The sequence below is a fragment of the Podarcis melisellensis genome (assembly GCF_964234715.1).
Source record: "Podarcis melisellensis genome assembly, chromosome: 9".
In the NCBI taxonomy this organism is placed as follows: domain Eukaryota; kingdom Metazoa; phylum Chordata; class Lepidosauria; order Squamata; family Lacertidae; genus Podarcis; species Podarcis melisellensis.
Genome location: NC_138541.1, coordinates 74,461,975 through 74,489,348, shown reverse-complemented (window position 1 = coordinate 74,489,348; position 27,374 = coordinate 74,461,975). Strand labels below are relative to the sequence as shown.

General features: G+C 42.7%; 1 protein-coding gene across 1 annotated transcript; it reads left to right on the top strand.

The window, feature by feature from the left end:
• Positions 1–663: 663 nt before the first annotated feature.
• Positions 664–22,808, top strand: NOP14 (NOP14 nucleolar protein). Its single transcript, XM_081925586.1, has 18 exons — positions 664–898; positions 3,300–3,434; positions 5,496–5,637; positions 6,457–6,599; positions 6,832–6,966; positions 8,592–8,714; positions 9,762–9,890; positions 10,786–11,068; positions 12,027–12,157; positions 12,284–12,369; positions 13,940–14,075; positions 14,874–14,975; positions 17,131–17,284; positions 17,486–17,642; positions 18,778–18,925; positions 20,291–20,406; positions 21,718–21,873; positions 22,671–22,808. The coding sequence occupies exons 1-18, from the start codon at positions 695–697 to the stop codon at positions 22,762–22,764; spliced, it is 2,574 nt and encodes an 857-aa protein (XP_081781712.1). The 5' UTR covers positions 664–694; the 3' UTR covers positions 22,765–22,808.
• The last annotated feature ends 4,566 nt before the right edge of the window (positions 22,809–27,374 follow it).

The window sequence follows — 27,374 nt, the reverse complement described above, 5'->3', positions numbered from 1 at the left end:
TTTGTATTTTCTGTTTTCTTCTTTAACTTTTTTGAAACTTTAATAAATATTATTTTTTAAAAAAAACCAACAAATGCACTGTCTGTATTTTTACTAGTATGCTTTAAAAAAAAAAGACATTGGAAGCAAAAAAACCGTGCTGGAAATCCTCTCTTTGCTCTTTTCTCGCCTTCTGCGTAAACGCGTCGCTAGCTCCAACCCCCTCGTGGTGATTGAAACCGGCCAAGACTAAGCGGAGAGGGCTGCGCAGGCCCTTTATTTATAGCCCAGGTGCGGACGCACGTGACGCCAGCCGACGCAGTTGGCCCCGCCCTCGGGGCGGCCCCCCCTCAACAGCCCCGCTGCGATTGGTCCATTTGCAGGCCGGTTCCGATCCTCCCAGCGCCGCCGGGGGATTCCGCAGGCGGTACAGTGCCAGGCCTAACTCCGTCCGCCAGCAGGGGGCGAGCGGACTCCCGAAACGCAGTGGCGGAGAATGAAGCCGTAAAGACCCCTGCGCGAGGCATTCTGGGATGCGCCCTTCCTTTCCGTAAGCGGCTTCGACTCTACGGCCCGTTTCCGCCGGAAGAGAGAGATCTCGCGACAACTAGAGAGCGAGAGTTGCCGCGCGGAGGCTCACGGGCGACCCGCGACGTGAGCTGCCGGCTTCCGAGGGTCGTGAGCTCCGTCGACGGGAGTGAACTGCGGGAGCGCCATGGGCAAAGCGGGCAAGCGGAAGGGGCCCGGTGGTGGCGCCGCGGCGAGGCGGGCTCAGGGCCTCCCCTCCGGCGCCGCCCCCTCGGTGTCGAGCAACCCCTTCGAGGTGAAGGTCAACCGGCAGAAGTTCCACATCCTGGGCAGGAAGACGAGGCACGACGTGGGGCTGCCGGGCGTCACGCGCTCCAAGGCCCACAGGAAGGTGAGCCCTTGGCTGCCGCCGGAGAAACGGGGCTCCTCTTGTCGTGACTACGATGATGATTATTTATTATTTGTAGGAATAATTAATAAATAACCATCATCGTTATTTATTGATTATTACAAACATTGCCACAGGTGTGCTTGTGGCTGATTGGTTGATACAAACACAAAGCAACTTGTTGCTGGTTGGTTAACATATGTACAAGGCGGGAATTACGTATAGACATTAATCCCCAATAGATTAAAGGCTGGGAAACGGAGCTGGAACTAGACAGGCATGAAACCTCCTAATTAAATTATAACTAAAGATTGATATAGCATGACTAAAACAATTACTAATGATTGATCATAATATGAAAGAATATAATAATCGAGTTCCGTAGATGTGGTCAGCTATGCATTGAGAACAGGGCATCATGAATTTAAGATGAACTGAGCAAGGAGGGAATGTCTTGGTATTTGGAACCGGTTTGTACAGTGTGTGCAGAAGCAGAGAAAAGATTATAAGCGAGACTTCCCAGAATGCCAGAGAAAAGAAGCAATACTTCCCCCATAATGCCACAGTTATGTGCAGAAAGAGAACTTCCCTTTAATTATTAAATCTGTTTGTCGCTTTATTTTAGCCGTTGCAGCCCGAAGAGACTGACAAACAAACCCCCCCCCCACAGAGATAGGTTAAAACCGGGGGGGGGGGGGAGAAAGAGAACATGAAAGATAAACCGCCCACTTCTAAAAGGTCACTATAATCGGCCTAAGGCCTGCTTACAGAGAAATGTTTTCGCCAGGCACCTAAAGGGTGAAGATCCTACCTGGGAAGGGCTTTCCACAAACTGGGAGCCACCACAGAGCCGCTGTCGTGCTGCCACCTTCCAGACCTGCTGGAGGAGGCTTATGGAGAAGGGCAGATGGTGTGGAGAGGCGGTCCTGAGCATGCGCCTCTCAGCACAATAAAACTTGCCAACCCAATAAAGCAAATCAACTAGTAAGGCCACAGCGAATTGTATTCGGAACCCACTAGGTATGCTGTAAAATAGCGTATGTTTCACATTGTGCCTCTTCATAATGTTAGTACTTCGATACACACCTTTGCCTTCTGCCGTTCCACAATTCACAGCATGTTCAAAGTGGCTTACAACTTGAAAAAATATACTTACAAATATCACAAAGGTAGGCATAAGCATAAATAAAATATTAAACCGTGCACAGCTAAATTGTTCAATTTCAAAATAATATCTAAGAGATACAAAAGTAATATCACTAGCAGCAACAAAACTCCTAAACAACATCCCAGCCTCAAAGTGTTCAGCAGCCTCATTTTTCATAACTGGTCAGGGGCCCCTCCCTTCCAGGTAGTAGTTCCACAGAGACTGCACTCACCTAAAAGATCACATGCAGTTAGATGGCAAGAGACACAGACCGGAGTCTGTGCTGGCTAGGAATGCATCAGGTGTAGATTGTGCTCTTGCTAAATGCCTACTAGGAAATGGGGCCAGACAGTTTTGCAACCTTTCAAAGGCAGCTTACAAATGGCATTAAATTAATTTTAGCAAACGGTATAAATAATATTGGCATGCTAAAAAAAAAACATCATGACCTTTGCCATAAGGCAGTTGGTGAAGGAAAGGTGAGGGGGGATTTGGGGAAGCCTAGCTAAAGCAGGCTTTGTAGTAGTCTTTATCTGCCTTCCCTATCCTGGAATCCTTTTCAGAGGACAGTTGGTAGAAAGTGACCTGGCGGGCAGACGGGGCATGTCTAAAAGCAAATTCATATGAGCTAAAGGTAAGAATAGCTTATGTGTAATATTTCCTAACTAGGTAAAGGTAAAGGGACCCCTGACCATTAGGTCCAGTCGTGGCCGACTCTCGGGTTGCGGTGCTCATCTCGCTTTACTGGCCAAGGGAGCCGCCGTACAGCTTCCGGGTCATGTGGCCAGCATGACAGCCATTTCTGGCAAACCAGAGCAGTGCATGGAAACACTGTTTGCCTTCCCGCCGGAGCGGTACCTATTTATCTACTTGCACTTTGACGTGCTTTTGAACTGCTAGGTTGGCAGGAGCAGGGACTGAGCAACGGGAGCTCACCCCGTCACAGGGATTCGAACCGCCGACCTTCTGATTGGCAAGTCCTAGGCTCTGTGGTTTAACCCACAGTGCCACCCGTGTCCCTGTTTCCTAACTATGCATCACCTAATTTTGTGTCTTTGTCAAGAGGATAATTCAGGCTGGGGGAAAAGGATGTGAGAACTAAAAACCAGCAGGTGAGCAGCTAAAAAGCCAAAAAACATTGGTAGGATTGTAAATTAATAACATATTGTTTGTAACATGTTTGACTATTGCTTATTGGTGCCCTGTTTGAGTAATATTTGTTTCTGCCTTAATATATTGTGGTATTTTGCTTTTCAGCGTATTCAGACTTTGCAGAAAGAATACAAAGAAAAGGAGAAATCCAATGTCTTTAAAGACAAACGTTTTGGGGAATATGATACCAAAATAAGTCCAGAAGAAAAAATGATGAAGAGGTTTGCTTTGGAACAACAGGTAATAATGAAAATAATTTAAGAAAGTGACATAGCAACTCTTTAGAAGTTTCCTGTTCTCTTAGAAATAAATATTAAATTGAACGAACATTTGAGCTGTATTTTTATAAAGTAATAGAATATGCAAAGTTGAAGATAAGTTCTACCTTAATTCCACATTTTACTAAGATCAGTTTTTTCCACTTCTCCAAGAGGTTTGTCGTTCCCTTTCTCTCTTACCAAACAGAATTTCCAGTAACTTTAAACTGTGATCCTATGCACAGTTAATTGAAAGTAAGTCTCATTGTTCTAAAATGTATTTACTTCCAACTAAAGATGCATACGAGTTGCCTGTTATCAGCATGTTGGAGAGTTGATGCTAAACCATTTTGGCAGTGTTATATCTGCTTTTATAAATTGTTTGGGATTATAAGCAATTGTTCACCAACTCCAAAATACAGTGGTACCTCAGGTTACATACAATTCAGGTTACAGACTCCACTAACCCAGAAATAGTGCTTCAGGTTAAGAACTTTGCTTTAGGATGAGAACAGAAATTGGGCTCTGGTGGCGCGGCAGCAGCAGTAGGCCCCATTAGCTAAAGTTGTGCTTCAGGTTACGAACAGTTTCAGGTTAAGTACGGACCTCTGGAACGAATTAAGTACTTAACCCGAGGTACCACTGTGTATTTTAAGGGCGGTGTTGAAAAATAGGCTGTTTAGCACGTAAGGCCAACTGGTCGTTACTTCTATCATGTGAGAAGGGCAGCATGAGCAAGGTGATAATGAAGGCAACATGGAATAGGTGGGGGATTGGTAGGCAGAGTAACGTATATAGAAGAAGAGGAAGGAAGAAACAAGGGAAGAGTTGGAAGCTGGCACATGGCTCTTGGTGTTCAGGTAGACAATGGTTAAGCCATCTGAAAGTTTGCTTTCTCTGCAGCAATGTGGTTTTATCATTTATTCATTCTGCAGAATTTTGTTGGGTCTATCTAGCAAATGCCACATGTAAATTAGACATCTAAGTCACTTGAAAAACTTAAAATATGTATGTGAATAAGAGTTAAGAGAACTACAGAGCAGAGATTAAGTGACCAGCATGAAGGAAGAGACAGTATTTCCTGCTGAGGGAAAGGATAATAGGAAAAGCAGAAGTTACAAGCTTTGAAATATTGCTTTTGTTCCTAAGGTGTATGATGAAATATTTGACTGCATGCTTTCAGAACATGGGTTTGAGCTTTGCTTGTTTTCACTGTGGATAAACAACTCACAGTTGCACAGCTATAAAACAAATACCTGATCGAAAAGTGTGTTTTATGAATTGAGTTATTGGGCCATTTTACAAGGATCATTATTGTTGTTATAGTTATACAAAAAAGAAAAGCATCATTTCCACCAAATCATATTTCAGTTAAATAGTGAATATGATCTTACATCATTGTTAAATTTGGTCCCCCTTCCACACACACACACCCAAAAAAGTTGCCTGTCTCTCCAAAACCTGTTTTCATAGACTCCATTGTCCCTCAGTCATAGTGCATTTATATGTAATTGCCATATCCCAGATTCTGTAAAGCCATTCAGAGAGGAGGAAATCTCCCATCGCCTATACAGTCATACCTCGAGTTGAATGTGCTTCGGTTTGAGCTCGTTCAAGTTGCGCTCCACGGCAACCTGGAAGTAACAGAGCACGTTACTTCTGGGTTTCGCTGCTTGCACATATGCAGGCGCTCAAAATGACGTCACGCGCAGAAGTGGCGAAACGCGATGCGCCACCGCGTCTTGCGTTCTGTTTGGGATGCAAACGGGGCTCTGGAATGGATCCCATTCGCATCCCATGGTACCACTGTATGTTGACTTTGACATTTTAGCTGCAGTCAGGAATGTACTTTTCTACATTTACTCTCTACACACCTTCTAAATAGAGAGCTACTTTCTATTGATTCCAGGCTTTACCCAGAAGTTTAAGCTTCTTTGCTTAACCAAAGTATAGGCACAATATCTCTATGTCTTGACAATGTGGATAGGAATTAACATTTTACCAAAGATCACAAAAAAACAGTTTCTGTTTTGTTTTGTTACAGAAAAATTATGAAAAGAAAAATATATATAATCTCAATGAAGATGAAGATTTAACCCACTATGGCCATTCTCTAGCAGACATTGAAAAATGTAATGATACTATAGATAGTGACAGCGACACTGAAGAAAGAGGAATACTCTCAGGTAAGAAGAGTCAAAAAGGCAGAGTGGTACATATGTCCTACTATGCGGCAGTTGTGTGTTACATAAGGCACCACATTTTCTATTTATTGCAACGGTGGAGTTTTTCAGATGCAAGTAGCTACAGTTATCCGAAAGTGTGATGAAACATGAAACTAAAATTTGGCACATGTTCTAATTTTATACCCTACAGTCGTTCCTTGGCTCCCGAATGCCTTGGGAGTCAAACATTCCGGCTCCCAAATGGTTGAAAACTGGGAGTGTTCCAGTTTTCAAACTTTTTTTGGAAGCCGGGCTTCCGCAGCTTCTGATTGGCTGCAGGAGCTTCCTGCAGGCAATCAGAAGCCACGCTTTGGAAGTTGAACGTTTCGGAAGTCGGAACGGCTTCTGTTCAACTTCCAAGGTACAACTGTATTTAAAACTCTACTTTCAGAAGTTAAAATTATAGTGTGATACTTTGAGTAGATCCATTGAAACCAATAGGCTTTAAGTCCATTGATTTCAGTGGGTCTACTTTGACTAGGAGTAATGATAGCTATGATTTAAAATGTGCTGTTTATTTCATTTAACACAGTCTCTAGAGTTGGATAAATGTTTTGACATGCCATGTAAAACTCAGTGTTTCCTGGAACCAGAAAAAAAGATCCTTTGGTTCTTAACAAACATTGCTGGCTTGGTTGGTACTTTTGCAGTGGAATTCTAACCATGTTTGCTCAGATGTAAGCACTATTGAATTCAGTAGAGCTGCTTCTCCAATAAATGGGGTTAGGACTGAAGCCACATTTGACCTTTTCCTAAGCAGCTTCATTCTTTCATCTCTAGCGGAATTAACAGCTGCTCACTTTGGAGGTGGTGGACTTCTCTGTAAGAAAGCCATCACAGGGAAGGAAAGCGAAGAAGATAAAAAACCTAAGTCACGGAAGGAGCTCATTGAAGAAATGATCGCAAAATCCAAACTGGAAAAGGTAAACTCTGGGTTTCTTGTACTAAATTTGAATTCCTTTGAAATTAAAAAATGAAATAAAACAAACAATGTTAACCAATATTTGCCATTTTCTGTGAGATACAGTGTTCACTTTGGTTCTGTTTTGGCTGTGTGCAATTTCAGTTTCTCTTTGTTTTCAAGAGAGGAGTTTGCATATTAAAGGCTAGTTTCATGAAAGACCGTTTCCCACAATTGTTCTTCTTTCTGTTTAGAGGGAGCGGCAAACGCAGAGGGAAAATACGTTGGAGCTGACAGAAAAACTCAACAGTGATTGGAAGGAGGTTCAAGCCTTTCTGTTCCACAAGACCCCCAAGTCGGAGAGACAAAATGAAGAGGAAAAGCCCAAGGTAAGCCTTATTTTACTTGCTATCCAGTTTTACTTCAAATAGTATTCTGCCTGTTAGAGGTACAAATTCCTGTATGGAATTAAAGAGAAAAACTGAAACTTTGTGAATTCTAGTGATGTTCTCTTAGTGTGCTTCCCTGCTCTTAACGTCCTGTGCTTTTAGGTGATAGTCTAGATTCTGCTTTGCCACATCCTCCTCTCTCCAGACTCCATAAATCTGGACAGAAGTGGATCTCCCTTATTTATCTAAGTTTTACCCTTATTCAGTCAAAAATTATAAATTATATGGCTGATTTTTTTAAAGACAGTCTCTGCCCTCAGGATTACAATCTAAAACACACACACAATATTGCATACAAAGGGAAGAGAAAAAAGAAATAAACTTGGGCACCAGTTCTTAAAGCTACAGTTCTTAAATAACCAACTGGTATGGAAACAGTTCAAGTAGCTTGATGGAATGGCAGTTGTAGGTGACAGTAGATGGATAGTCGGAGGCATCTGATGTGTCAGCTAGTGGAATAGGCCACACTCCCTTCTCTGAAATTCCAAGTGTTAAGGTACATGTCTCTGAAGGCATCCAGCCTGTTACAGATAAAATCAAGTGTTTGTTCTTGTGTCCTTCAAAAAAAAAGTGAAGAGAGCAGGCCACCAACTTGTTCATTCTTGTAGATGATTCTCAACTGTTTCATTGGTGGATGTGTAAGTAGGTAAACTTGCAATCTGATCCGCACCTAGTAAGTCCCATTGAACACAAAGGGGTTTACTTCCGCATAGACATGTTTAGGATTACATTGTAAACTAATGAGGTTTTCGTGAGCCCTGTCTGGGTCTAGGCAGTTATCTGCAGTGTCATATGTACACTGCCTTAGATTCCATGACAGAAGATAGGTGGGAATTAAATGTAAGAAAATTTGTAATGTTGTTATAATGCTTCCTGGTTTGGGAGTTACTTAAAATAGATGTTAATGAAATACTTAAAGGTTTTTAATGCAAACTTTTATGTCAAAGAAATGGAAGTTGCTCCAAGTTCCATTCACCACACAGAGAAAGGTTCAGATAGTTTACTGTTGCAGAAGATAAGGCTCAGTAAACCAGTTCTGGACATAGATATATACGGCTTGTAGGCTTTATATATACAGATATATGCAAGTATAGAATATCCCCGTTGCTGTAAATAAATTCAGTAATTTAAGATGTAACACTGGTCAAAAGTAACATTGACTAATAGACTAATTGCAGACTAACAGTTGGACACCTGAAACCATTGAATTAGCTGACACAACATTAATCACAGATAGTTGTTGCCCTGGGCATTAATGTAGCAACTGGCTTGGCTGACCATGCACCTTGAATTAGCTCATCCATGCGGTAGTTTACACTCATAAAGGAAATTAACCCCTTCTCACGTCCAGTTTCTTCAACACCCTGTTGGGGCTGCATGCCTCTGAATACCAGTTGGGGAGAGCACTGTTTCACTTGGGTCCTGCTCATGAGTTTCCCACATGTATCTGGTTGGTCACTGTGAGAACATTCTGCTGGACCAGATGGGACTTTGGCCTGAACCAGCAGGGCTACTCTAAGGTTCGTATTGTAGAGAGTTACTGTTTGTGATTTTTTTCCCCACAGCCTGATGAATATGATATGATAGTTCGGGAGCTTGTGTTTGAGATGAAGGCACAACCCTCTGCTAGGATGAAAACAGAAGAAGAATTAGCAAAGGAAGAACAAAAGAGACTCCTCCAATTAGAGGTATGGTGTTTGTGTATTGTGTTCCATTTAATAAAAAACTGTTTTCAGTGACTGTGAATATACAAGATGCCATAAATATCCATGAAATATTTTTACTTGGAATAGATGAAGGACTGTCTCCTACCATATATACCTGCCCAGACCTGGAGAATGCAGTCCCTTCTCTGGGTCCCCCTGTCAGCTGAGGCTGGGCAAGTAACCACTAAACACTTCCAGGCCTCTTAATTCTAGCTTCATTTTTGGTTAGACACTAACTTGGTTTTTCCCCTTTGCTGCTTCTTGAGTTGTTTTTTCCATGGATTTTAGGCATTCTAACACTGTTTTGTTTTGTTTTATTCTGAGTCCAGAGTGCTATGGTGTTTTAGAGTGTTGGATTTAGACTCCAGGTTGACCTTAAACCAGTCTAACCTACATCTTAACTACAGGATGGTTATAAGGATAAAATTGGTGTATTCTATCCTGAACAGTTTAAACAAGATATAAATGTAACCAACAGATTATACATGTTTTATGTTAAATTTGATTCGTGTAGATCTTAATTTATTGGAATAATCAGTTCCAACCTGGCCAAGTTTGTCTGAAAGGCTCTTTCCCCAAACTCCGCGAATCAGCTGATCTTCCTAGCTTATATCATCTGATGGAGGACTAGTGAAGGCTCTTCTGCCAGCTTGGTCCCTGCTGGTGAAGCAGACTCCTGCAGCCAGGAGGATTGAACCTGCTGGGTGCTGCTTCTCCAGTGTGTTCCTGACGAAGCAGTTTCATCCCCACACCCTGCTGGACACTTTTGACAGGTGGATGGGGATTGTCCACCTGTCAGTAACCTGGCATTGTCATGACATTAGAAGCTTGACAGGTTGCTTCATAGAGTGGCGAAAGATAAAAATCTGGCTCACTGTACCAATATTGTTCCCCATCACTGACAAATATAAATGCCTCCATCATTCATTGAATGCTTGCACCATTGTAGCAGAATTTTATCATACCTTCTGTGATAAAAAATCAGACTAGCCGTTAATGTTACTGTTCTCAACATATTATACATTGCAGACTGACAGATTACGTCGAATGTGTGGAGATGAGCCTGAGAAAGAAAAGAAACCCAAGCACATATCAGCTGACGATTTGGCAGATGGATTCCTCCTTGATAAAGATGACAGGCGTATGCTTTCTTATAAGGTACGTGTTTTTTCATTTAGTTTTTAAAGAAGCTGAAACAAAAAGATCACAATCCAGCCATGCCAACCTGGGGAGCAAATTGCAGAGGCCTCAGGGGACATAAATTACCGTATTTTTTGCACCTTAACACTCACTTTTTTCCTCCTATAAACTATGGGGAAATGTCTGTGCGTATTATGGAGGAAATGCCTATGGGTGGCATGCCTACGGATTTTCCTCCTCTAAAAACTACGTGCGTGTTATGGTCGGGTGCGTTTTATAGAGCGAAAAATACAGTACTTTGAAGACTAGGAATGTAACATTGCTGACACGTGAATTTAAATCCCTTGTAGTTGTACAGCTGGTCATGGTGGTGCCCTGGGAAGACTGCTTTCTCCCTCAGCCTGACACCCTGTATCTTGGATCCATCCCATTCAGTAATACTCCCAGTGGGAGTCATACAGGGATGGTCTGACCAGAGATGGTCTGCGGCTCAAGAGGAATGGAGCCATTGTTTCTTTTGGGATAGTGCTCTATTACACCCTAGCAGCTGGACTACTAAATGGAAGCAATAGGGAGAACTGAGAAGTTGTTTTGCTGTCAATTTTTTCCTAGTTCATCAGAGTGGTCCTGGACCTGCCCTTTTTGCTATGGACACTTCCTTTGTTGGCTGTACTTTTTTTAGCTATGTCAATCTCAACTGCTTCTAGGGAGAGAATAAGTGGGGAGGCATTTTCTGAGCCATACTCTTTGCCAGGTTTTCCTTCTCAAAGGCCTGCCTCCCAATATTTTGCAAGGAGATCATCCCCAGAGTCTCCACCAGTCAAACAAGTAGGAGACTTCACTGAGAAGCAAACTCTGCTTTAATGCCTAAAGATTCCGCTGATTGATATATATATCTCAACCTATTAAATAGGATGGCAAGCTGAATATTGACGATGATAAAGACGAGGAAGAGAGTGTGGCGAGAGAAGACGGCAGCAGTGATGGAGAGGAGAGTGATGAAGAAGCTGCGACTGGTACTGATGATATTGACAGCCCCTCTGATGTTGAAACTGAAGAGGAGGTCATGGAGGTAGCCATTGCTGGTGAAGAGCAGAAAAGGGGAAGGAGGGAAGGAAGCAAGAATGAATTGCATATGAAGAAGCAAGATGCCAAAAGAGAAGCTGCAAAACTGGAGGTGCCATATTTGTTTGCTGGTAGGAAGAAAAACACCTTTATTCAAATTGCATTATATACTTTCTGTAGGAAAGCACTGCTCCTTGTTCACTGGTAGAAAATAGTGTGGTCTGGTTTTTCAGAAAGAAGAGCATCTAAAACATGATAAAATAATCTCTTGAAAGTTCAAATCTTAAACAGCATTTACATTGCTGCCTTCCGGTTTAACCACAAAACATGGGGAAAATGTGGAATTTGGCTTATTAGATGCTTGAGAAAGAGGAGGAACAGTGGAACTTGTGTCAGAATCGGAGGAAACACCAGGGGCAGGACTACAAAAGTGAGCTAACTACCACCTTCTGATTACTAAAGCCATCTCTGCACTAGGCTTGTACTCTCCTGAACCACACCCAGTTGAGTAAACCTCAAAGGGTGTTTCTGTTCTCCCCACGGCCCCACACATTCAGCCTGATGCTCTCTGAGTGGGTGGCATTTTTCACAAGCAAAAAATTGAGTGGTAGTGCTCTGAGCTCCTAAAGCCTAAAGCAGTTTTTTCTGCATGTTATTGAAATTCCTAAAGTGGTTGGATATTGCAGTTGCGTCACTTAATTTCCAACATTCTCCTGCATAAAGATGATGATGCCATATTAAAACAATCTGGAGAGGGGGGAAAAGCAGATGCAGCATCACGGAAAGACTTGGAGGTAGCTGCCCTGGCCTTCAGGGTCACCTCTGTTTCTTCGGTTTTAGCCAGAGCCAGCCTATTACGGCTCAAGGGGTTGTCACACCTTACTAAGCTGTCCAGAGAACAGGAATTCCTGAAAGATGCCGCTCTGGATCCCCTATTCTTTAGATTCAGGGCAAAGGCAACTATTGTGGCAGCTTGCTAAAGGACAAATTTTAGTCTTCGTTTTGTAATCATAGTGCCATTTTTCTATGGCATAATGTTTGTGCTTTGTTTTGTGTAAGATAGCTATACGTTTTTCATTTTTACAATAGCTCCAGAATCTTATGAGCAACTTAAAGCTGAATTGTTGGGAAGAACGACAGAAGAACAACTGCTTGTAATTGAACGGATTCGAAAGTCTAATCACCCAAGCCTTGCAGTGGGAAACAAAGCAAAGTTAGAGGTATGTTTTTGTGATCAAGTACATTATTCACACATCAACATGGGGGGGGGGAGTTTTTGCTAATTGAAGGGAACAAAGTACTTTGCATTCCAAAGTTCATTTACTTTTTAAAAACTTATCCTGTAGAAACTGTTTGAATTCCTTCTGGAATATGTTGGGGAGCTGGCACGTCAGACACCTCCAGAACTGAAAACTGTTGATAAGTTAGTACTGTAAGTATATTATATTTTTATTTCAATGTAAATTGTCTCCAGCACACATAAATTTTATTGTATTTGATGCTCTTTTTGCTGACACAATTTCACTCCCTGTGCTCTGCTTAGCCTGTACCAGACCTAAGGTTAGTTTCAGCCAGTTTGTCAACTAGTTTTTAATTTTGGTTTTGGCTTGCAGCTGTGCAGATGTAATGCTCTGTGTGTTAGGCTATCCCTCAGCTTGGCCCAAGAACTGCAGCCAATGTAAAATTTGGCTCTTTGACTGTTCACTGAGGCAGAATATTGCCATCATGTTACCCTGCTGTTGAGAATAATGCATTGGCTGCCAGTAGGCTACCAGGCTATGTTCAAGGTGCTGAAACTAGTATACAAAGTCCTAGGCAGCTCAGGACCAGAATCCCTAAAAGTCACCCTTTATATGTCCATCTGATCACTGACTCTAGACAGAAGATCAGTGTAGCAGCTACCTAAACATTATATAAATGAAATTTGCAATCATTTTATTGCCACCCTGGGCACTATAGGGAGAAAGGACAGGATAGAAATAGAATAAATAAATTATGCGAGCGGAGACTATGGTTCCTGGCTGCTACTTGAAGCACTCCTCTCCCCCTGCTCCACTCCAAAAAGTAAAAATCTGAACAGACAAAGGAACTCCCATACCTCACTGTAATGTGTCATGCCTTTTTGATCTGTAATACTGACCTATGAGGTATTGATGCCCATGTTTTGACAGGTGGGAAATTGTCCCATTTTCAGACTCTTCTAGTGATAAAGTGCTGTAAACTATGAATATGTCTTTTTTCTAAGTCACTGAGAAATATCTTAACAATTTTTGTAGTACACAGTCTCTAGTTTTATGAGGAAAGACCTATAAATACCTAAAATAAAAAAAAATTCCTTCCAGTAGCACCTTAAAGACCAACTAAGTTAGTTCTTGGTATGAGCTTTCGTGTGCATGCACACTTCTTCAGATACACTGAAACAGAAGTTTCCAGACCCTTCAGTGTATCTGAAGAAGTGTGCATGCACACGAAAGCTCATACCAAGAACTGACTTCGTTGGTCTTTAAGGTGCTACTGGAAGGAATTTTTTTTGTTTTGACTATGGCAGACCAACACGGCTACCTATCTGTAACTGGAACTATAAATACCTAGTTCTAAGATTTTTTTGAATAAGATGTTTACCAGCTTAGAGCTTTAGGGGATAGCTGTCAACTTTTCCATTTTCTTGCAAGGAATCCTATTAGGAATAAGGGAATTTCCCTTTTAAAAAAAGGGAAACGTTGACAGCTGTGCTCTAGCTAGCTTACCAGGAGGTAGGCAATTGTGATACACCTGCCAGTCGGTGAGGTCCAAATGTCCTATACCAGGATTAATAGGTTTGATGAGTTTTAGATGTCCGTTGAGTTCAACTCATTGACGGTCAATATAATCAACTATGGTATTCTTCTGGATAAGCTGCCTGGGTAGAAATTGGGTGTATTGTTTCAGCTGTTCATTCTTCTTTTGGAATTAAAAGGCCATTAAAAATTGTCCTTAAATCTGACTTGATCTTCTGTTAACAGGCCCTTGTATGATCTTTGCCAAATGTTCCCTAAAGCTGCAAGTAATCATGTTAAACTTGTCCTTCAAGATGCTACTCATGACATGGAAGAAATTCTAGCAGTGAAAGGCCATGCGGCATTTCCAGGGTTAGATATGGTACTTACTTACTTACTTATTTATTGCATTTATAGAAAATCTTTCTGCCAATGCACTCAATACAGCTTTTGGTTGAAAATACAGTATGTGTGCTGTGGCTGTCTGGTTGGAACACAGAGCAGGAGCCACTTTGTAAGTTAGTGAGAAGGATACACTAACATTTTTTTGGGAGGTCCTACCTGAAATATTAAAAGCCTGGTGGAATGGCCACTGGGGGGACTGTTCTGCCAGATTATAGCTGGGCCATGCCTGACTGTCTCACAGTTCCTTCTGACTGAGGAAAGTAGAATGGAGACATGCACAAATTTTATTTGTGAACAGCCCTGAGATCTAGATGCTGCATACAAATTTAAGAAATAATTTTTAAAATAGTGGTTTCTTAAAAGAAGTTGACTTCTTTTACTGTAATGTGCATAAACATATGGATGTTCTATGGTATAGCGTCTATAGCACATTTACTTGAATGTCCAGTGACTTTAAATGAGCTTAACCCTTATGCACAATGAAACTTGGGGACATGACAGCTGCTTCTGAGCGACTAGGTCTTGTGGCATTTTAGCAATTTATGAAACTGGAACTGCAGGGAGCAGATGTGGAAAATGATTGCTTCACTTTGGCCATTTCCTTTCTGCATGGTTATATGGCTGCAGCGATAGGGCACCGGAAGCCACAAAAACAGCTCAAGCTCCTTGCTGCAAGGGCCATGCGAAATGGGGCACTAACATCCCCTTAGACAGCTTATTGAGCAGTTGGTAATGTAATTTACCACTGTTACTGACTGAATATTTTTTCTTTCAGCTTATATATTTGAAAATTATTGCAGTACTTTTTCCAACCTCTGATTTCTGCCATCCGGTGGTAACACCGTCTTTGGTTTATATGAGCCAGCTACTCACAAAGGTATGTCTGCAATGTTGTTAACGACACAGATCTTTCTATAATAACCTAGTTCAAATGTGTAAAGATTTCCATTGAAACTGCAGTTAGGCAGCTAAAAGAAGATGGATCCACTTGCAAAGTTACCATCTTTGCAAATGCACTTGACTATATACAGAGACCATCTGCCTAAAGTTCTTATATCATTCCTTCCTCTTGGGGGACATAATTTGAGGCTGAACTTCCCTGAACACCGTAAGACCTTTCCACTACCTGGGTTTAGTGGTCATAGTGGAAAATGGGGTGAATGGTGCAGGGATTGTAATTTTGTGCAGAGCTGAACCTGTTCTGAGATAGGTAAATGAGCAAGTGCAGAATGGCAAATTATAATAACTTCGTAGCTACCTCTCTGCATAGTTTTAGGGCCTGAAGTCAGAATGTGTGCATATGTATGGGGAAAGAGACCACTACAATGCAGGATTGTTCCAACCAAGAATGGGGAGTTAAAGCACTTTCTAGCATTTTTAGCATATGTGTGACCCTTTATAAAAAAAAACCAAGATGCATTCTCGCTACCAGCCCAACTCAGCCAGAAGATCTTCAGACAAATGCAGATCTCGCTTTCCAGGGCTCTTATGCCAGACCTGTAGTGTTGCTGTCACAGATCATTCAAGTCCATTCTGCTGAGGTTACACACGTTCTTTTCGATAACCACATCACCACATAATCAAGTATTAGGGCTTGATTGCCAAGAGTTACTCGATTGCACGTTCTGTGCTCTCTGTCTAAAGCTGTGGTGTACTGCCTCATCTTCCTTCATAACTTTCCAAGGCTGCAAAATTGCCTTCCTCTTGTACATGTATGGGCAGTGACCCATTATGCATGGGCATCCCTTTCCCTCCCCCACATGTCAGTGACCCCCGCATATAAGTGCACCACAGCCTGTTCCTCTTCCAGGTCCAAAAGGACCCACGTGTTGGCGATCGCACATTGGATGCAGCTAAAATGGTTGCCTCCTGCACAGGAATTGTAGACCGCCTTTTGGCAGGGAGTTTCCACCCAGCTGTCAATTCCAAGTTACATGTGAAAGCAGTCTTGGCTTCTAGTAGAACGTGGAACTTTTATTTTGTAAAGGTGGACATTAATACGGTCCAACAAGAGTTGGGGGACATTTTATAATTTAATGGTTTTCAACTTTCTTTTCTGCTCAGGGCTTCATTTCCTCAGTGTTGATGTGTCAAGCTGCAAGGTGGAGGGCCCAGTGCTGGGTGGAGCCATCTCCCCTTTCTCTTTCTGCCAACCACCTTCTCTTTCACTCTTCCCTCTGTATGAAATGACTGCAAGGCAGTGGGATTCATTATTTGTTTTTCTGCTCCTCCATATCCCTCTCTTGCTGTGTAAGATTCTCTTCACTACTCCCCTTCTGAGGCTTTTCACCCTTCCATCCCCGTTCTGCTTGGTGAAACTAAAAACATTCCCTGACCTTCTATCATACTTTGCCCTCTTCTTCCCTGCCAACATTCCCCCCCCCCAAAAAAAAAGAAATAACCCCCTGTGAGGGTCTCTTCAATAGACAGGCAAAGAAGGGGCCGGGTGCTCAGTCCCTCCTCCAGCAGTCTGCTGCACTTCCATGCTGGCTTTGGAGGAGGATTAGCCCCTCTCTCTGCAGCCAACACAGACACTAAGGGAGTTCCCGGAGGAGGAACTCTTCCTCCCTCCTCCTCTTGAATGAAGTGAAGCACCTTGACCCCTTGCAGCCAGCTCAAACAGGCTGGGACTTCCCGACCTCAGTCTTAATACATTGCAGTGGGTTCCAAAACTTTTTCATTGAATGCTTCTTAACCTCCAGGAAGGCAAGGAATCAAAGCACATTCAAATAAATGTATTAAAGCAGTGAAAAGTAACTTTTATAGGTACAGTGATACCTCTTCTTGCATTCACCTCTGGTTATGTATCCTTTGGGATACGTATGTGGCAAACCTGGAGGTATTTTTCCAGGTTTTGCCGCATGCGCAGAAGCAGCACCTCCGGTTGTGAATTCCTCAGGATGCAACCGGAACTCCAGAACGAATCCTGTTCACAACTGGAGATACCACTGTACTGATAACCTGCTAACTGAGACTAATTAGAATAGTTGGTTTTCTGTGTTCAATAATTATGTGTGCTATTTTTTCTTTAGTGCACAGTAACAACAGTGCAAGATGTTGTTAAAGGATTGTTCGTGTGCTGTCTCTTCCTAGAATATATATCCTTATCTCGAAGATTCATCCCAGAACTTGTCAATTTTCTCCTGGGAGTTCTTTACATGGCTATGCCAAACAAAGAGGTTCAAGGTATGGTTACTGGGGAGAATAGGCATATATGTTCTCTCTTCCCCCCCTCTCCCCCCCCCCCACTTCTGAGTCTAGTTGGTTTAGTGCATCAGAAAATGTTTAGAATTCTGTGATTCTGTCTCTTACTATTTTGAAATTTACCATACCGTAAGATATTCAGCAATATTAAAACTAATCTCTGAGTGTGTTCTTCTCTTCCAGGTTATACCTTGGTACATCCTTTTGCGTCACTAGGAAAACACTCAGACTTGCTTGTTGTCACTGACAAAGCAGATGCAGATACCTGGCAAAAACAACATCTTCCACTCCATATTATAACTAGATCTAAAGACGACAGAACAGGCATGAATCATCTGCGGTATGCTAGAATGTGTTTAGAATGTTTTCCTGCTGATATAGATCCAGTGCATAAATACTTAGTATGAAAGAACTGTCTTTTGTGCGCCTTAGCAACAGACACAGAATCATATTGTGGGCAAAATATTTCACCTTGCCTTTAGGAAATTTGTTAGTGGTAGCTGACTAAACTACTATGAAGCACTCCACTATCAAGCAAATCAGAAGAAATAGTCCTTTCATAGTCTTCAGTGACTAGAGAGTGCAGCCTTGCAGCGGTTGGAGAGTAAAAGGTGTCTGCAGATGAATCCCTGCTGCTGCAGGAAAGCTTTAGGTGTGCTCCGGACAGCTTCAGTCCTACTGTTCACAGATACGTATGTGTTTGAAGGACCTCAGAGCCCATCTTGTCCAGCCCCCATACCAACTGCAGGAAATGTGGGGCAGAAAGTTCCATGGGGACATCCCTTGGGGATGATGTGTGCAGACCCAGAAATAGGGCTGCAGGGTGCTAGAGAGGAATCTCTTTCTCATTGCTTAGTGCCCTCAGGTGTGATGAGGAACAACACGTAATTTCTTCTTCCTGCTGACCTCAGCCTTCCCGTGATAAAGATGTAGAAGATGTAAACTTTCATAGCAAGGGGCAAGCAGTCCTGCACTAATGCTTAGAGTCCCCAAGACCCAGGGAGGTGGAGTGAAATGTGATGTGATAATAGTGTAAATAGACCTGATAAAGCATGGAGTTTGTATGTAAGGGCTTACTGGCACAAGCTCACTGCAAGATTGTGAGCCAGTCACTACCTTTTAGCATGCCCACAGAGGGCATGTATGCCCAACAGGGCTCATTGGCTGAAGAACAGAAATTTAAAAGTAGCAGTGTGCATTTTTGTCTCTCCTTACCAGTCAGACAGCTCTGAGCACTTCCAATACTTTACAATGGGTTGGGTAAACCGTCAACAGAGCTGCTTTGCACACCAGCATTGTGGAGTGCAAGAAAATGCTTCACTTTGGGAACATTCGCCTGTAATTGTGCTATGGCTTTTCTCAGCTAATTGTGGGGCAAAAGTAGATATTTCAACTGTTCCAAATTCTTCATTAAAATTGCAATGCCAGTTTTGTCATTGAAGCTGTTGATATGACAACTACCAATTGTTTTACAGGTTATCATGCTTAGACCTGTGCCTGGACCTGGTTAAGAGATGCGCAGTTACATATGGATCACTTCCATCATTCAGTGAAATAATGCAGCCCATCCAAATGCTGCTTAGGACACAGATGCCAATGATTAGGTACCCTCACCACCTGCAGGTAAAACATGCTGCCGCCTCACTGAGTTTCAGTCTGTGAAGCATTTCACCCAATAGAAACATTTGTGGTACCTTCGCAGATTGTACACTGAGTCTTTTCATTTGCTAGACATCTCAAAAATCGTCCGTGTGGAAAGGCAAACTGCTTGACACAATTTCTGAGAGCAAGTGACCAAACTAATAATCAAAGTGGGCTTTTTATTAGCAGCTTTAGAATTTGGAGGGGTGGTTCTGTGCAACTCCTTCATTCCATAGCTGCTGATTGAACTACAATCCGTTAACTTGTCTAATCCTCCTTAAAGCGTCTGAGCTATTGACCATCACTGTACTGTGTGGCAATGATTTCCATTGGTCAATTATGTGTTGTGTAAAGGATTTTATATTGTCTGCCCTGAATTTTGTCAGTCAATTTCATTGTGTGACCCCAGGTTATTGTATTATGAGAGGGGAAAATACTTTCTCCACACCATATATAATTTCTATGAATCTCCCTCCCCTATAGTTCTCTCCCTATTAGCAAAAAGCTCCAAACTCTTTAGCCTGCCCTTTTGAGAGGTGACATTCCATCTTCTGGACTACTTTGTTGCCCTTTCCTATGCTTTTCCACCTCTGATACAATGCCCTTTTAGAGTTGAGATAATCAGAACTGTGCATGGTATTTCAAATGCATCACACCACAGATGAATGTAAAATCAGCATGCTGAAAAGGCAAATACCGTGCTAAGAATTTGTTAAATTTGCACACTAAGTTACCTTTCTTATGGAGCTATCTTCCACAATCGAAAGGTATTTCCTATTGAGTCACTGACAATTTGAATGGACTTGCACTGTTGGAAAGTTAGCCTTTTGACCCAGTCTGTAGCACTTTGCACATATTTATACTGAACTACATTTGCCGGGTTGTTGCCAATTCTCACAGTTTGGAGAGATCTGCTTTGAGGTCTTTGCAGTCCACTTGAATTTTCACATCTTGATTAATTAGGTGCCATCTATAAACTTGGCTGCCTCACTGACTGCCTGACACCAGCTTGTGTATGAACCATCAGTATTACTCCAGTACAGACCCCAACTGCCTGCCTGATTCCATTGCAAGAACTGTTTGCTCCTACCCTCCGCTTCCAGTTCCTTAGCTGGTTGTTGATCCCTAAAAGGACCTATCCTCTTATTTCATGACTGCTAAGTTCACATGGGCATCTTTTGTTGGAAGACTTTATCAAACTCTTTTTTTGAAAGCGGCAGGCAAATTCAGATACAGTTTCACTAACACTTTTTCTTAGTATATGTTAACTATATTACAACTGTATCTGTATATTTGTTTTATTGCATTTTATTCAGCTGCCTTTTTAAAGCAGAGTTTCATTTTCAGGAGCTGTTTGACAGTGTTCTGAAACAGCTGGAGAGCAAAGGGCAACGTTGTCCCTTGGTGTGTGAAAAGAAAAAGCCAGTGCCTTTGAAGCTGTTCACACCCAAAATAGTGAAAGTGTGAGTATCTCTAGCTCTGAAAGAAATACTGTCGTGTATGGAGATTGCCTGTGTTGCAAATAAAAGTTGATACTTTGCATCCATGACAAAGCCTGTTCAACAATTGAAGTTGAATTGATAGCTCTGCATAATGCACATAATTGCTTGGTGTTTACTGCCCCATGTGAAATTAATTCAGGTGATGAGACTAGGAAGAAAAGCTAAAGACATATAGCTAAGGTCCAATGGTTGCATCCTATCCTGAATCATTAATGTTTGAACTGGGAACCATGTGGCTGGTAGTAATTATTTTGCTTTGGTTAGCATGAGGATTAACCTCATATTTTGCCTTCCCGCATGGTTTCTCGTGCTTTCAAAGCAGCCAGTGTGGTATGTGATCTAGCCATAGAGCAGCCTCAGTCAAAGTGCTTAACCAGTCTACCCTAAGCCTACCTGAGGTGTGCAAAAAACCTAGGGGGGCTTCTGGTAGATATGCACCTATGTATACCAGAGACTTAATTTGAGGGTTAGTACACTAGATGCTAGGGACGCGGGTGGCGCTGTGGGTAAAACCTCAGCGCCTAGGACTTGCTGATCGTATGGTCGGTGGTTCGAATCCCCACAGCAGGGTGAGCTCCCGTCGTTTGGTCCCAGCTCCTGCTAACCTAGCAGTTCGAAAGCACCCCCGGGTGCAAGTAGATAAATAGGGACCGCTTACCAGCGGGAAGGTAAATGGCGTTCTGTGTGCTGCGCTGGCTCGGCAGATGCAGCTTGTCATGCTGGCCACGTGACCCGGAAGTGTCTTCAGACGGCACCGGCTCACGGCCTCTAGAGCGATATGAGCACGCAACCCTAGAGTCAGACACGACTGGCCCGTACCGGCAGGGGTCCCTTTACCTTTACACTAGATGCTACTAAAACAGTGCTATGTAAGGAAAGGGAATTGCAAAGCATTGTGACTTTACTGCTGCTGCTACTGTGAAACACCAGTTTATTTCTGTAACTTTATTCTCATGCCTTTAATTTACTGGCTTGTAAAAGGCATCTTTAGGGGCTGCACCACCTATTTGCACAACAATTTTGTTAATAGCTGGAAGAAGCTACATAAATTAAAAATAACATTTATATATAATGCGGAAATATTTCTGCTGTTTTTTAACTTTACGTATTCTAAACCATATAAAAGTGGATCAGATTATTATGCTATGAAATTAATTTGCCGTGGCAACGATGCCCTCAAAATGTGTGCAGTGTTGGTGATCCTGATGCAAAAAAGTTCCAGTTAAGTCCAGCAGAAAAGTGTGTTTGAGATAATGTACTTTATAATTTCAGCCTGGAATTTGGAAGAAAACAAGAAAGCAATAAGAAAGAGCAGGAAAGAAAACGGCTAATTCATAAGCACAAACGTGAATTTAAAGGAGCTGTTCGTGAGATCCGCAAAGATAACCAATTCCTTGCTAGAATGCAGCTTGCAGAAACCATGGAAAGGTAATGCATATATTCTTTTAAATTTAAATTTGGTTTAAATTTGTTATCCTTGAGTTAACTAAGACAGCAGTAAGATGATTTATTGCAATGGTTTTAATGTAGAAATACACCAGATTTCAGATGAAATCAAACCCTTCATTAGATGGTCTGTATGTTTTATAGTGCAAGATACAAAATATAAATAGGGCATTCAGATAATGCACTATTTATATTTTTCCAGCAATCGCTTACTCACAAGAAAGTAACGGACTGCACTAATCCTCATATCTAACATGCAGTCTGCAGTGTTCTATTCATTCCCAAAAACATTTTTGAAAGTTGCAGTTTCATCTTACAACTAGGACTGAGGTCAGAAAGAGTGATCACATTGGAAAGATATAGTCATCCACAATTGAATCTTTTCATTGTCGCTTCTCAAGACTTTAGGTAGTTTGTCCTCTTTCTACTCAAGCATTAGAATAATGCAGGTGGCATATGAGGCTCCCTCCTATTCTGAATCCAGGCTGTTCACCATGGCTGAGGAAGATACATGCACTCAGCCATTGAAGAGCATGGTTTGATCTCTGTCAGGGACTTGTTTGCATGTCTTTGAATTCTGAAAACATGAGGTCATTTGAAAACCAGAAATGTTAGGTGGTCTGGAGAAAAAAACCATTTGGTTCTCATAAAATTTTGAATGGTGGAGGTGATTGGTGCAGATTTCTTCAGTTAAAACTGTATCAGAGGTTGTATCTATCTTTCAAACCTTCATTGGACGGGTAGTTCCAAAATAAAAGTAATTTTATTTTAATTTTCAGGGATTCAGAAAGAAAAAGAAAAGTGAAACAACTCTTCAGGAGTCTTGCTCAGCAGGAAGGAGACTGGAAGGCAATGAAAAGAAAAAAGTTTTAAATAAACAGTTTTATATTGTACAGAAGGAAACTAGAGATATATTACATTTTGTGTTGTGCGTCTTATGTGTGGGTATATTACTAAGAGGGGGAAAACACAATCTGTACAGGTAGGCATTTCCTTATAAAGGAATGTTCACGTTGAAAAAAAGTATACCAAATACTGACAGATGTTTATTTAGAAAAAGAATGTGACTTTGGAAGAAGGTATTTGAAAGAAATGTGGAAGATAACCAAACAGGAAATGCAATGTTCTCCTCAGTTGGCACTGTTTGTAGATGAGCAGCAAAACCACAGGATATCACTGGAGGGGGGTTTCCTGGGGCAGCAATTGATTATTGGTGTCAGAAGGTATGATGTCTGGAACTCGTAATTCACTATTGTTTGCCAACAAAATTTGACATGCAGTTGGCCATTCACTTTCTTTATAATATGCCCAAGAATAATGTGATACATTTGTATCCTGTCCTATGTTTGTGAATATAAATATATGCATAGATGCATAAAATCCCATAAACACACATACAAAAGAGAGACAATTCAACTCCGTCCATCACACCCAAGCAGCTCTGAAATAACGGTATTTTTTCATAACACGTGGAACATTTATCCTGTCACTGCAAACAAGTAGCATACTGGCCTCTGAAGTAATTGGGAATCATTGTAGGCCTTTCCCTTCTAAGCAAGCTCTTGCTAATTAAAACCAAGTAAGTATTGCATATATACTGGCAGTATCCAAGGTTGTACAAGCAGCCTTTCGTTCCTACAGCATGGCTTGACCTTTCTCCCACACCCCTGTCGCATGAGTCCGTTCCATCTTTGGGAAAGCATCACTGCCTACATCCCAGTGTCCAGTTGGATCTTGGATTAGCCCACCTTCCAGGGGCCACTTCTGACAGGTGTTGGGGCCACCCATACCTGTCAAATCACCTGATTAATCTGCAGCGATTCCTGCTGAAAATTTCAGTGCCAAAGGCACGCTGCACTTTTGGCAGCGTCACTCAGCTGGAGCCAGTCCCAGTGGGGCTTGCATTTTGTGCCAAATGTAAAAGATGCTGATTATTATTATAATTATTATTATTATTATTATTATTATTAAGGTGCAGTTTGGCCAGAGCTGTTGCTGGGGGGAGGGGGGGCTAGCCTGGGTTTTTGCACCAGCTGAAGCTTCCAGAGGGCGCCATTGAGGCTCCCAGCCTGGCAGCATTTACTGTGGGCTTCAGCCAAAGAGAGAAAAGGAAAAAGTGAATGGCGTTTGTTGCAAGCGCCTGGCCTTCTCTGTTGCTAAGTGAGTGTTCCTTTCAGATCCTTTCCCCTTGAAGTGGAAGGCTCATTTACAAGAGGAAGCAGGGAGAGGGAGGGAATAGTTGGACTGAGGCTGGTGGCTCTCCCCAGTGAAGCTGAAGATTGGGTCCCCTGTGGTTTTGTAACTCTGAAATTCTGAAGAGGGGTGGGGGAGCTTGTCCTCCAAGCAAAGTCAGACCTCACCTGGAGTACTGGTCCAGTTCTGGGCACCACAGTTCAAGGAGGACACTGACAAACTGGAACGTGTCCAGAGGAGAGCAACCAAAATGGTCAAAGGCCTGGAAATGATGCCTTATGAGGAATGGCTAAGGGAGCTGGGCATGTTTAGCCTGGAGAAGAGGAGGTTAAGGGGTGATATGATAGCCATGTTCAAATATATAAAAGGATGTCACATAGAGGAGGGAGAAAGGTTGTTTTCTGCTGCTCCAGAGAAGCAGACACGGAGCAATGGATCCAAACTACAAGAAAGAAGATTCCACCTAAACATTAGGAAGAACTTCCTGACAGTAAGAGCTGTTCGACAGTGGAATTTGCTGCCAAGGAGTGTGGTGGAGTCTCCTTCTTTGGAGGTCTTTAAGCAGAGGCTTGCCAACCATATGTCAGGAGTGCTCTGATGGTGTTTCCTGCTTGGCAGGGGGTTGGACTCGATGGCCCTTGTGGTCTCTTCCAACTCTATGATTCTAAAGTTGAAACTCTATGATTCTAAAGTGGAAAGTTGTTGCTGTCCACTGCTTGTTCTGCTGTTAAATCTAAGGAATTGGAAGGGATCCAACTCCTGGAAATAAACTTTCTCCTTCTTCTTTTTCCACGTCTCGGAGATCAATTAAAAGTGATGAAGAGATCAGACTTCCCCATCCTGCCTTTTTGGGGAAACGGGAGCTTTTGTCATGATAAAACAAATGGCAAGTTCACAAGATAAGCATTTTGGAGTATTGCTTGCTTATAATAGGTGGGATGGGGGTGTCTGTTTGGATTTAGATGCTGGCATGTCCAAAGTCTGCCCCCGTGGCAGTTTATTTCCTGGGGGGAAATCCTTAAAAAAGCTCAACAACTTTGGTCGGCCCTTCATCAAATCTGGCCCTCTTTGAAACAAGTTTGGACACCATTCTAGAGGACAATATACATGATTACACTATTTGAATACATAAAGAGGGCACTGCTGTAAAATACTTGTACCAAATGAAAGAAATATGATGCTGACATGTGAAGCACTTTGTATTTTATAATTTTGAAGGAAAATGTAGCCAAGCCACTTGAGTCTTGCACTGTATGTGTCTACTCAGAAGTAAGTTTACTGAGTAAAAGACTGCAGTATTATACAGTGGTACCTCGGGTTAAGTACTTAATTTGTTCCGGAGGTCCGTTCTTAACTTGAAGCTAACCTGAAGCCTGCTGCTGCCGGAGGACAATTTCTGTTCTCATCCTGAAGCAAAGTTTTAACCCGTGGTATTATTTCTGGGTTAGTGGAGTCTGTAACCTGAAGCGGAAGGAACCCGAGGTACCACTGTACTGCAATCCTAAGCGTTTTTACTCAGAAGTCCCACTGAGTTCAGTAGGACTTGCTCTCTGCTATGCCTGATCATTCTCACAGTTAAGATACAAGAAAATTTGCTCCACTACATACATATACCCAGTTAGATTCGATGTCAACAGAGGGGCTGAGGGCAAAAGCCAGTGAACCTGCAAATTTATAGCAAGATGTTGATAAAAGAGAACTAATTTTTCAAGTGGAAAGCTTCAAATATGCATTGAATGTAGACTTGTCCACCGGCGAGTCAAAAATGGTATTCAAGACGCATACCCAAACATAACCGTTTGGAAAACGTTGAAAGCTTTAGGGCAGAGAAAAGGAAAAGTCCATCATGCAACGATGCAACTGGCTCCCGCACGAGGCAGCGATGGCCACCAACGGGGGTGGCTTTCCAAGGTTCGCGCCAATTCACAGAGGAAACGGGTGCCATCGAAGACCCGCTGGCCCCGCCAGCAGTGGAGGCAGCTGGGCTGCCGAAGACCCGTGGCTGGACCCCGCCGGGAGGTGAGGAAGGCTGCCCAGGGCCAAAGGGCCCCTGGGAGCAGTGGCGTAGCGTGGGTTGTCAGCACCCGGGGCAAGGCAAGTAATTTGCGCCCCCTAACCCGTGAATTTGTGCCCCCTAACCCTAACCCCCAGATGTTGCGCCCGGTGCGGCCGGCCCCCCCTGCACCCCCCACGCCACGCCACTGATCAGAACCAGGAGTCCCCAGTCAGAGACGAGCGCTCTGTCCCACCGCACCACTTTTCGGAATTTATTTTAAATTCAGAAGAAAACGAAGCTACCCGGTCAGGATGATCGTCCCTATATGGAGCGGCCCCGTGCACAGCTTTCAACCTTTCCCTTTTTTAAGGGAAATTCCCTTATTCCGAATAGGATTCCTCGCAAGAAAAGGGACAAGTTGACAGCTATGGCCCCGTGGGACTCCTTTTGCGTCCTTGCCTATGCCCCTCTTTCTCCGCGCAGTCAGTGGCGTAGCGTGGGTTGTCAGTACCCGGGGCAAGGCAAGTAATTTGCGCCCCATAACCCGTGGAGCGCGCCCCCCCCCGATGTTGCGCCCGGTGCGGCCGGCCCCCCCTGCACCCCCCACGCTACGCCGCTGATAGATAGATAATACTTTATTCGGCTATAAGCCCACAAGGTAAAACCAATCAATAAATAAAATAGCATTTTACATTCTAAAATATCAACTAAAATATGTCAACGCATAATCTCCTTCACATTACGTACAATCTCTAGATGTACCGTATTGTGGCCTTGAAGATAAAGATGGTGCATAGAGTTTACTAGATTTTTAATAGTCATGCAGCATTCCATGAAGTCTTTTATATGAAAGAACTGAAATCAGGAATCTGGCAACCTGTAATGTTCTATAAGAGTCAATGTCCTGGAGTAGATAAGCTAGATGTAATTCAGGTGGTTTAGCAACAGTTTCCAAAATGATTGAACTCAGAATCCTTGATCGGGGAACAATATATAAAGGACAATTAAACAAGATATGATAAAGGGATTCTATTGATTTGTTGTCACATGCGCATAAAACAGAAGTTTTACCGTTAGAAAATCTATTGCTCGGCACATTTGAGGGGAACACATTAAATCTGGCTCTAACAAATGCGAATCTATGCAACGCAACCGATAAGGTAGACATATTTCGAGGTATCGAAGGTAGATGTAATGCCCTGATTTATCGGGGAACATGTACCTCCACCTGTGCGCCACTGCCTGGGAGAAGAGGGTGCCGGGCTGCGGGCGCCCCTGGCCGGATCCAGCGGTG

Bases quoted from the DNA above. Each gene is read 5' to 3' on its own strand.
- NOP14 (XM_081925586.1), top strand. From the start codon at position 695: ATGGGCAAAGCGGGCAAGCGGAAGGGGCCCGGTGGTGGCGCCGCGGCG. The intron at 6,967-8,591 runs GTAAGCCTTATT...TTTTCCCCACAG, and splicing joins ATGAAGAGGAAAAGCCCAAG to CCTGATGAATATGATATGAT. The intron at 14,976-17,130 runs GTATGTCTGCAA...TTTTTTCTTTAG, and splicing joins TGAGCCAGCTACTCACAAAG to TGCACAGTAACAACAGTGCA.